We start from the raw sequence: 11,459 nt of genomic DNA on the forward strand, positions 1-11,459 counted from the left end.
AACGATAGGGTACACATAAATGAATAGAAAACCTATATTATGTTTTGCGATTAAATACACGGTTAATTAGAAAATTAAGTTGAAAGTTTCAGCAGTCTGACAACATCGTCACTAACACAGACTATTCGTGATACAGATGTAAGAGATCAACGAACTCTGTGTGTCTCGATAGGTGGACTATTCTCTGCCTCAATGTTGCCACCAGTTCGAATCATGCAGTGACTTGAATTTAGGGATTTTTAAAACTAAATTTACACGAAAACCGTCCACGCTATTGAAATATGCCAGAGGGATAAATGATTCTTTATTAGATTTCCTATCAATATGAACAAAAATCATGATCCTACTCGCAATAGTTACCGAATAAGAGATTGTTAAACATTTGGGGAAAACATTTTTTCTGGGGAAAAAAAGAAAACCAACTTTCCACCAATATGATATTGTTTTTTGTTACATACAACATGAGCTATTCGTTCTAAAAATCTGCAAGGCTATTTCACTTCCATCCTGTATATAATTCTGTGGCAGTCATTTTTTTATGAAAAGGAGAATTTTATATATTCTGAAAGCAGAAACAATCCTCTACAATTTGGTAAAACGGTTAAAGTCAAATAAGACTCCTGACTGGATTTATAGAGCGTTACCAAATGTCCTAAGTACTTTTTGAATCGAATAAAGGACTTAAAAACATTTATTTTAATACTTTATTCCTTTTTATATTATAAAAATCTTATTTTCACAAAAAATTGACTTAAGACTTTTTCCTCTCGGCCACAGAATTATATTCTATTCAGGATGAAGAAATATTTCTTCAGTACAGTATGCATTTCTTCGCAATTTTCTTATTTCATTGTCTAAGTTATACTATATTTTGTGAAGCATGACAAATACTTGCAAAAGTAGTATTTATCAACACAAAGTACTATTATAAATATCGATATTCGCTTGTTAACAACACAAAACCTAGAATTACAAGTTAAAAATTATAATATAACTTTTATAAACATACAAATTAAAATCAATTATGCAAACTAATACAACAACAATTTAAATCATCTGTCATCAACGATGCTATATCAGCCAATATCTAACACGCAAACATTCTGATGGGGGCAGATAAAAATGTTAATTTTTTTTCTTTCACCATGTTAATAATGTTAAAAGAAGTGCTTATACAAATTTTGGCAACTCGACCGCAATTACGAGGGTCGTAAAAAATACCGTAAGTTCGCCAGGGGCCGTTAACAGAAAGAAAACATGATTTCATTGAAAAAATTTATTTGAACAGTCAGAGCTATTTTTCAATATATTCCCCACCGGAATTCATACATTTGTCATATTACCATAGGATCAACAGAGAGGTGCACACGGCTGTCAAATGCTGGTTCCGATCCAGGCAGCTGACTTCTACGAGACAAAGATACAAAAATTGATCCCATGGTATGACAAATGTCTCAATTCCAGTGGGAGATGTGTTGACAATTGCTGTATCTTTTTCAATAAATCTTGCCATGCAATTGTGTTTTTTCTGTGAACGGCCCCAGGGAAAATCACTTTTTGGACAGCCTCGTAATTGCAGTTGAGTGGCCAAAATTTGTATAAGCACTTCTTTTGAAACATGGTAAAATAAAAAAAAAATAACTTTTTTATCTGCCCCCATCAGAATGTTTGCTTGTAAGATGGAAGATCCATAGTTTCAGCATTTAACTTACAGGCCTAACTTATGTCATGTCACTGATGAGCGGGAGCTTGTTTCAAAAGTATTGCACTATGTTACTGTTTAACACTGCTTACCTCATTGAGCTTTTTTCTAATATACTAATTTTTCCTGTCCATCAACAAAATTCTCCAATAATGAATACCAATCTGAAATAAATTTAATACCATTTTAGTTGTGTTTACCCACTTAGCATGTGTGTATGTGGAGGGGGGATTGGGGGAGAAATTGTCACATCTGTCCACGTAAAGAAACTGATTTTTGTATTATTAAATAATAAACATGAGCCACGTAAATTTCAGACATTGCATTTTATGTAAATTCATGAATCCTACTGATAACAATCTTCCAACAATGCAATATCGTTTAACATAGATATCGATAAATATAATCGATAATCAATACAACATTTATACAACACTGACTTTCTACTTGGCCATCACGATTACCAGATTTTAGTTTTGACAACATTGGATACGTTCTCTTTGTGCACATAAGTTCAAATAAAAGTTATCTGAGTTATACGAAAATAATACAAATTAGTACGGTAATTAATAAAATTTAAAAATTACTACAAAATTCTTTAAGTTTAATACCTTTCAAAGTTACCAAAAATCTATTTCGAAATTATGATGAAAGTACACATTCTCAGCAGCTAATACCAAAATATCAATTTTTGTCATGAGAGTTGTCTGTCTGTATATGGTAAATGTTTTAATCGTAGTATAATTATTTAAATTTTAAATTTCAGTCATAGAAATATTTAATTCTGGCGCCGAAAATGTAAAAGTCACTGGCAGCAGATCATACACATTCAGACATGCAATGCAAGAAAAATTAATCGCCAACAGAAATGAACAAAAATTTCTAAAATGACCACATTTTTCACTATATTCTCCCCTTAAACAGAAATGCTCACACCTACACAGCCATTTAAATGTCTGCTTTCAGACCCTTTAAATGGGGAGTAGGCATAAACCTTGATGTCGTAGATAATTATGACGTAAAATAACAAAATTTGAAAATATTACCATTTTTTAAATAATTTTCAAAGACACATAAGCTTGAATTGTTAATTTATATTTATGTGAAGAAAGTACTTTGATGGGCATCTAGTTTATGTAGGCTACTTTCCTATAAGTACAAATAAATACATAATCTGCTCATTCATCTATAATGAACACCGATCAAAATACCCCTCATTTCTCGTAAAAAAACAACTGAATAGACTACAGTGAACTATAGCGGACTTTATGTTGTCAGCAAACAGCTGGATACATTAAGAAGATTGATTGATTGGACATAGACTAACTCCTTAACACACTCTACTTAACTTGGTCATTGACAATAGGCTTATTTGTCAACAAATCTATCTCCTTATCAAATTCTACCTAACCTTGCCACTAATCCATTTTATTAAAGCTGGGTGAAGTTACTTGTCATTATCCATCTCATCAAAGAGAGTAAATGACAAGTACAGGAACAGCATTTCGTAGCATTTTATAAAATCACTCAGATAACCTAGAAAATAAAAGGAAACAGCTTCAGTGAAACACGTTAAATATACTTAAAAATTTTATCAAGAATTCGATCCCCATTAAATACTAATTTTTATTCTATTTTTGATCCAGGGAAAATACAATACAATAATGAGTAAAATTAGAGTTTTACCGTGGAACTATTCCCTTTCATTTTCTAGTTTATCCGAATGAATTTACAAAGTGCTACGATATGCTGCCCCACACGAGTCAGTTTTATACCTAATTGCAAAAAAAAAAAAAAAAAACAGTAGGCCTATTGCTACAGTATGATCGCTCTGAAGCAGAAAGGATATAGACCTACCTACAGGCACACCGTACTTAGCTTAACGTTGTATGCTTTAACTTCCTAATTTAGGCCCACACAAACAGAAGCGATCTTTAAAAAATATGCTGGAGTACAAGATAATCTATGTGAACTAGGCTTATTTACGAAAAAAAAAAAAAGTCCACATATTCAATTATATTTACAGTACAGTGGATCTGACAGCGATCTGATTGATTTCCATTACATTTCAAATCGGCAACATATTAATTGCATTACGATATAAAAACAATAACTGTTATTTGAACTCTCTTCAAAAACGAAAATTCTAGTAAGCTACTACTGATATGGTTAGGAGTTTAAGCGGGACTACGAAAACCAAGACTGCAGCAGCTTTTCCATCAATTTAAAACATTTTTCTTGTGTTCTTCTTAACATTGTAAGCAAGTCCTATGTTTCAATCGCAAATGTAATTGTGACAACTCAAATTTCTGAGGATGCACGTGAAACTTACACTTCCAGAAAGTATTTTCATAATAGTTTGTATATTGCCAGACATGAATCAAAGATCTTACACGGAAATAACCTCAAAATTGTATTTCTTTTACTATGTATTATTATCATTACTATGGATTTGAAAAATCCTACTTACATATAATTACTCACTTCAATTAGGTCAATGTGTATAATGCTCTAATTAAGAATTGTTGAATGCTAAATTATCAATTCCTTGAGATCACAAGATACATAGACACTGACACTACATGACAAAATATCTTTCTAATGTTATTTGTAACAATTGAGAATCACATCTACAAATATGAGAAATATAAGGGTCTGGCTGTTTCTTTTCAATGTTAATATAATGAAATTATAATTAAAACGGCTTACTATTTTATATAATAATTAATTATATTAAATTTATACATGTTTTTATGAGGTGTAAGTGTTTTCAATAAAGGATTCAGATTTTTACCTGAGCACTATTTGACATACTGAATGTGTAATTTTTCACAAACAATGGCTGACCTTTAACGGGGCCGACGTGCTGAGGTTGTGTGTGTTCTGAGGTGGACTACGTCCACGAATTGTATTTTAAAAGGTTTGAATGTGGATTTATGTCTATGAACATATTTAAGATGTTCCTAACATTGAATTAACTATCTGTGCCAGTAAACCTTCCCAAACTCTTTGCAAAAAGGAGTGTTGTATTAAAACAGATGTTGCCTCATGGCATTGTTAACCCCTATAATAAAATAATTAGTAGTACAATATACTAAATATATATTCAGGTTAAAAGAAAGCAATTGATTTTGGGTGAATTTTGTTAGTGGTGATTGCAGTTTTGACAGGTTGTTCAAATAGACTGCATACTTGTGTAGGAAATTTTTTGACAAGTTATACGTAGTAAGCTTACCTATTTGTTTTAATTGTGATGGATTTATTGCAGATGCCACGAAGCAAAGCAACTGAAGAGACGGACAAACTAACTAGAATTGCCATTGTAAATGCAGACAAATGCAAACCTAAAAGATGTCGACAAGAATGCAAGAAGTCATGCCCTGTTGTTCGTATGGGTAAACTGTGCATTGAAGTAACTCCTAATGATAAAATTGCAAGCATTTCAGAGGAGCTTTGTATTGGTTGTGGCATATGCGTTAAGGTAAGGGATAAACTTCAGAACACGGTTATATTTCTTCCTCTCTTCCCCTAAAATTCCAACCTTGTGCACACAAAATAATTTGTTGGCACTGAAAGGTGCCTTTGGTATTGGCTACCGTGCCTTTGGTATAGGCTACCGTGCCTTTTGGTAAGCATTATGATGCGCATTCGATAAACACCAATCTGATCTTTTCTTTGTCTTTTTTTTGTAAGATACAATTATTATTTGTAAATATTGCCTTTTTCATTATTGTCCTTTTTTCTTTTTTCAGAAATGTCCATTTGAAGCTATTACTATAATTAACCTGCCTAGTAATTTAGAGAAGGATACAACTCATCGTTATTCACAGAATTCATTTAAACTCCATCGACTTCCAATACCAAGACCTGGAGAAGTGCTTGGTCTTGTAGGCACCAATGGTATTGGGAAATCCACAGCTCTGAAAATTCTGGCAGGAAAACAGAAACCAAATCTTGGCCGCTTTTCAGTAAGTAAGCTGCAGCTACATTTAACATAACTTTTATTATTATGTCATCTTATTGAAGGATTGCTTAAAACAATGTATTCAATCTTTTAGCAAGAATTGAATTTGTCACTTTTTTTTCTGTAACGTGTTTGTTATAATTTCCAATATGTGAACAGTCAAAAAAGTCTCGTGTCCAAAGAGGTTCATTTGTACTGTAATGGAGCCATTAGCTTAGAACTTTCAAATAAGCATATTTTACATGATTTAAACTTTTATTTAGTCTATTCTCTTTATTTTTACTACCTCATTATGCAAAAAAAAAAAAAAGACCAATTACGAAAATGGTATATTTCAATATGTATCTACTTAATCACTGTCTAAACTTAGAATTTGGATTACAAGAATAGTCTTTATACAATGTTTAACTAAACAGTAATTTGGATTGGCTTGCAAATGGTGGAGTGTGGGACAAGCCCACCCATACTTAGGATATCCATTGTATTACACTGTTAGCTCATGAGTGACTCTTACATCACTCAAGTCAGTGATGCTGGATGAGTTTGATATTGCTGCTGTTGATGGCCATGTCAGGCAAAGAATGAATAATATTCAGAATATGTATGGTAAGACTTTCCTGTGTTAAATTTCAACGTACCTCGTTTACATGTTTCGACCTATTTATGGGTCATCTTCAGAACTGGTCGTTGTTGGTCATGGCGCCACTTGTTCTGTTTCCTGTGAGAGTGTGTTCCTATGGTATAGTGTAGATCAAAGAGTGTGTGTGTTTTGAAGTTGAGTTGTGTGTTGAGCATTTCATTGGGGTGTGTTTTCGTGTGTCTGTATATTTCATATTGTTCTAGTGTGTTTAGTTTCTGACTTTTTGGTTGGATGTGTAGTATTTCCATGTCTGTGTTGATGTCTCTGTGGGTGTGGTTAGCATTTGTAATGTGTTCTGCATATGTGGAGGTGTTTTGTAATTTTATTATGGCTGTGATGTGTTCTTTGTAACGTGTTTGAAATGATCTGCCTGTCTGTCCTATGTAGAAATTGTTGCAGGTGTTAGCTTTGAGTTTATATACGCCTGTGTGGTTGTATTTGTTTGTTTGTGTTGTTTGTGTGTTGAGATGTTTTTGTAGAGTTATTTGTTCTGTATGCGATGGTGTAATTTAATTTCTTGAATGAGGTTGCAATTTTGTGTGTGTTTTTGTTTTCGTATGTTAGTGTGGTGTATTTTTTGTGTTCTTGTGTTTGTGTTGTATTCTTATGTTTTTTGTGATTATGTTTTGTCTTACCATACATATTCCGAAGTGATACAGTGTTAAAAGTTGTGTAATCAAGATGTAGAATTAATAATAATGATAATACCAGGTGACTGCTGGTCTTACGTCCTGTTGAGTGATCATTGAGACAGTATGGGGGATAACATAGGTTAACTCAATGATCCCCCCAGCTCGCGGACTCAGATTTCACTACCCTCACATTCATCATGATACTGGGTAGGGCACCAATTCCATACACTGGACGAAACTCCATCAGAAAATTTCTTCCCCCATGGAGACTCGAACTAATACTCGTACTGTAATGCTAGTCCAAGACATAATATCTTAGACCACAACACTGGGTTTTTCATTTGTCTGTTTTAAAATTAAATCTTTAAGGAAAAGCTATGCTACACTAACAGCAGACAATTTTAATGTTTTAAAATTAGGCAGTATTTGGATTTTCTCATTTATTTCTGAAATGTTTTCAAATGTTGCTTGAACTATATTGCTTGGATGGAACAAGTCATTCCAAAATTAACTGTTAGCATCATTTGGGACATGTGTTTTTCAGTTTTATCTACAACTAATCTACCAACATTTTGCAACATACTTCTCACTTCTCTTTTTAATGAGTCACAAAATCCTTCAATAACCCTATTAACTACTTCATTATGACCAGAAGCTACAACATTCACTCTTCTTCAATTCGATAATATTTTTAACTAGCAGATGGCCCTCTCGTGGGTACTCACCTTGTCGTGGTGTGGGGGCTTAAACTTGTTGTTTAAGCTAACAAATAACAAAGAGGTACCCACATAAGCTGCATTACCACCAATGCAGTCCCACTATATTTTTCACTGTTTATATTCATGGAGTCCCTCAGTGTAAAATTCTCCGGAGGTAAAATAGTCCCTCAATCGGATCTCTGGGTAGGGACTGCACTGAGAGATGCCAAGAATCGTACTAAAGTACTTATTTGGAACACCAAAAGTCACAGTAAAGTCTCATTTTACAAACCTATGGATCAACAATTGGCTCTCTTCTGACAAAGGAAAAATTTTACAGTCTGTTTAAAAGAAACCAAATGACCTGGAAATGTACAAAAACTTGCCCAGACATGTTCAAACATTTTAACAAGGGCCAGAACAGGTCACATTGTCACTCAATTGTACCTACACCGATTTCACATTTCTGATAATCCTACTTGTCTGTGGTGTAATAATCATGATGAAGATCTGGAACACAGTCTTCTATACTGTCCATCCATAAACCACAAAAGAAGTAAATTAAAATTATCAGTACCAGCTGCAGAAGACACAGCCCTGCAGTATATATTGACTACACCCCAACTCTGGCTACTAGCAACAGGCATCTATAATGAACACCGATAAAAATACCCCTCCTTTCTCGTGAAAAACAACAACTGAATAGACTACAGTGGACTATAGTAGACTTTATGTTGTCAGCAAACAGCTGGATACATTAAGAAGATAGATAGATACATAGATATATAGATAGGTAGGTAGGTAGGTAGGTAGGTCGGTCGGTTGGTCGGTCGATCGATTGATTGATGGGAGTATGGTTTTTTAGACCCTTCCAATTCCAAAACTATGTCAGCAATGAAATTGCAGTGTTCATAAAGAAATGCTGCTTGCGATTTTATTCAGTTATAAAATCTGGCATTTTCCAATTTGTCACAGCAGCAGAGTTTAGTGATATTTCTGTGAAAAATGTTGCTGTTGTTTTCTAATGCCAGGCGTTTGACAATAAAGTCATTTGACCTCTTGCACTCCAATATTTTTCAAAGATATTATCATGGTCAGCCACTGAAGCACAGATTTTCAGGTGTTCCGAATCCATTTCTTGGTTTGAGTTGCACAATGGGCAGTTAGGGGACTGATATATTCCAATTCTATGCAGGTGTTTGGCCAAACAATCATGGCCTGTTGCCAATCTAAATGCAGCTACAGACGATTTTCGTGGTAAATCGGGAAAGGAAGATATCTACATTATTATCTGAGAGTATATTGGCTAGTTCAGTCTTCTTGGCTGATGTTATACTGCCAGCATTCCATTGTAAGATGTTTAGCTAATTCTGTACGATTAAAGTAGTCCCCGCCCGGAGATCCGATTGGGGGACTATTTTATCTCCGGATAATTTTACCTTAATGGTACTCATTTCATATTGGAGTGAAAATGGCAATTTGTAGCCGATTTAAGTGAACACCATATTTTAACGTTTTGGTGGCTACTTCATTCACACACACCCCCAGAATGTCTGGAGGACCACACCTGCTGTTGGTCGACGGGTCCATAGGACCTAGCTGGGAGATCTTGTTGATCACCAGCTTTCCCTCCTTAAGCCACTGGAGGACAATTTTAGTGCCATAGCAGGTCAGCACTAGGAACAGAAAAGTAGAAAGAGGAGGAAGGAAAGTGAAATGAACCCCTAGGCTCTGTGAAAAATGTAAGGAGCATATCTGTATAATATATATGTACTTAGCAGCTTTGAACCAACTCTCCCATCTGTTTCACACTGGCTCTGGACTCAAAGAAACTGACTTTTCTGCATGATTTTCGTCTAAGTAACAACGAAACATGAGCTTAATTTTCCTTGACATATTGAACAGTCATTGTCAAGTTGATTTCTGTTATTTGTGTTAAAAACATTCCAACTTAAAAGTTTCATTCACTGCTATTTTTTTTTTTTCAAACCTAGAGTGTTACAACTATATACAATATATCACCAATTAATTATAGTTTTTATTAATTATTAAACATTTTGATTACACAACTTTTAACACTGTGCCACTTCGGAATATGTATGATAAGAACTTTCTTGTGTTAAATTTTAACGTACCTTGTTAACATGTTTCGACCTATGTTCGGTCATCTTCGGAACTGGTCGTTGTTGGTCTTGGCGCCTCTTGTTTCCTGTGTGGGTGCGTTCGTAATGTAGAATCAAAAGAGTGTATGTGTTTTGAAATTGAGTTGTGTGTTGAGAATATCGTTGGGGTGTGTTTTCGTGTGTCTGTATATTTCATATTGTTCTAGTGTGTTGAGTTTCTGGCTTTTTGGTTGGATGTGCAGTATTTTCATGTCTGTGTTGATGTCTCTGTAGGTGTGGTTGGCATTTGAGATATTTCTGCATATGTGGAGGTGTTTTGTAATTTTGTTATGGCTGTGATGTGTTCTTTGTAACGTGTTTGAAATGATCTGCCTGTCTGTCCTATGTAGAAGTTGTTGCAGGTGTTACATTTGAGTTTGTATAAAAACATCTTAACACACAAACAAACAAATACAACCACACTGGCGTATACAAACTCAAATGTAACACCAGCAACAACTTCTACATAGGACAGACAGGCAGATCATTTCAAACACGTTACAAAGAACACATCACAGCCATAACAAAATTACAAAACACCTCCACATATGCAGAATACATCACAAATGCCAACCACACCTACAGAGACATCAACACAGACATGGAAATACTGCACATCCAACCAAAAAGCCAGAAACTCAACACACTAGAACAATATGAAATATACAGACACACGAAAACACACCCCAACGATATTCTCAACACACAACTCAATTTCAAAACACATACACTCTTTGACTCTACACTACGAATGCACCCACACAGGAAACAAGAGGTGCCAAGACCAACAACGACCAGTTCCGAAGATGACCGAAAATAGGTCGAAACATGTACGTTAAAATTTAACACAAGAAAGTTCTTATAATACATATTCCGAAGATATTAATTATTGTTTTTTTTTTATTAGTTGTGTTTATTATTAATTGTCATTATTGAGTGCAATTAGTTACCACTGCCACCAGGTATATACCCATTTGCAGTGTGAATAAATACATACACATACACACTACTACTGTTTTAAAACCTAGCGTGTTTAAGGTATGCATATCACTAGTACTGTTTTTGAAAAATTTGAAAGAATAGTAGTGAGCATTAGCAAAAATACCCATTAAAATACTGTGGTACCAGTAATAGTTTGAAAGTAATATCATTTTTATTTTAGGATCCACCTGATTGGACAGAAATCTTGAATCATTTCCGTGGTTCAGAACTTCAGAATTACTTCACTAAGATATTAGAAGATGACCTAAAGGCATTGATCAAGCCACAATATGTAGATCAAATTCCTAAAGCTGTGAAAGGCACTGTTCAACAACTACTGGACAAGAAAGATGAGCGCAAGAATCAGAATGAAATATGTCAACTTCTTGGTAAGCTACGCCCTTTTTTTTTTTCGGAAAAAGTTGCAGAACCAGCAGTTTGAGCTATTATTGAAAAACACCACATCATGGTAGAGGGATGTCACAATTTTCCAAATGATCAAAATCTAACTCTTGGATTTCCACCAAAAAGACCTTTCATCTTCAGTGGAAGTATGTCATAAAAATGAATTGTAATGTAATTTTTTTCCTTATCTTAATGGTGAAACTGATCTTAAGGCCCGTAACACCGTAACACACTTGAAGAGTTTTCACTAGCGAGAAAGAGGCGAAGAGCCTTCC

General features: G+C 34.4%; 2 protein-coding genes across 11 annotated transcripts in view; one reads left to right on the forward strand and one right to left on the reverse strand.

Moving 5' to 3' along the window:
* LOC138707755 (uncharacterized) overlaps nt 1–11,459 on the reverse strand; it is a 46,557-nt gene that overhangs the window by 8,771 nt on the left and 26,327 nt on the right. The window contains exons 1-2 of one of the 10 annotated variants that reach the window (XM_069837623.1): nt 4,187–4,281; nt 1,795–1,866 (exon numbers count right to left, since the gene is read on the reverse strand). The exons of 1 other annotated variant lie outside the window; for it this stretch is intronic. In XM_069837623.1, coding sequence (XP_069693724.1) covers nt 1,795–1,799 — 5 coding nt within the window. In that variant the 5' untranslated portion in view covers nt 1,800–1,866; nt 4,187–4,281. Of the gene's footprint in view, nt 1–1,794; nt 1,867–3,113; nt 3,462–3,559; nt 4,001–4,034; nt 4,068–4,172; nt 4,321–11,459 lie in introns of those variants that run through there. 8 more of the 10 variants (XM_069837647.1, XM_069837638.1, XM_069837629.1 and 5 more) reach the window with 8 other exon arrangements.
* Nucleotides 4,467–11,459, forward strand: part of pix (ATP-binding cassette sub-family E member 1 pix) — a 26,825-nt gene continuing 19,832 nt past the window's right edge. Inside the window, exons 1-4 of the mRNA XM_069837614.1 lie at nt 4,467–4,622; nt 4,971–5,183; nt 5,455–5,670; nt 10,961–11,168. Of these exons, the coding sequence (XP_069693715.1) occupies nt 4,971–5,183; nt 5,455–5,670; nt 10,961–11,168 (637 nt within the window). The 5' untranslated portion in view covers nt 4,467–4,622. The remainder of the gene's footprint in view (nt 4,623–4,970; nt 5,184–5,454; nt 5,671–10,960; nt 11,169–11,459) is intronic.

The sequence above is a fragment of the Periplaneta americana genome, chromosome 1 (genome assembly GCF_040183065.1).
Source record: "Periplaneta americana isolate PAMFEO1 chromosome 1, P.americana_PAMFEO1_priV1, whole genome shotgun sequence".
NCBI classification, from domain to species: Eukaryota; Metazoa; Arthropoda; class Insecta; order Blattodea; family Blattidae; genus Periplaneta; species Periplaneta americana.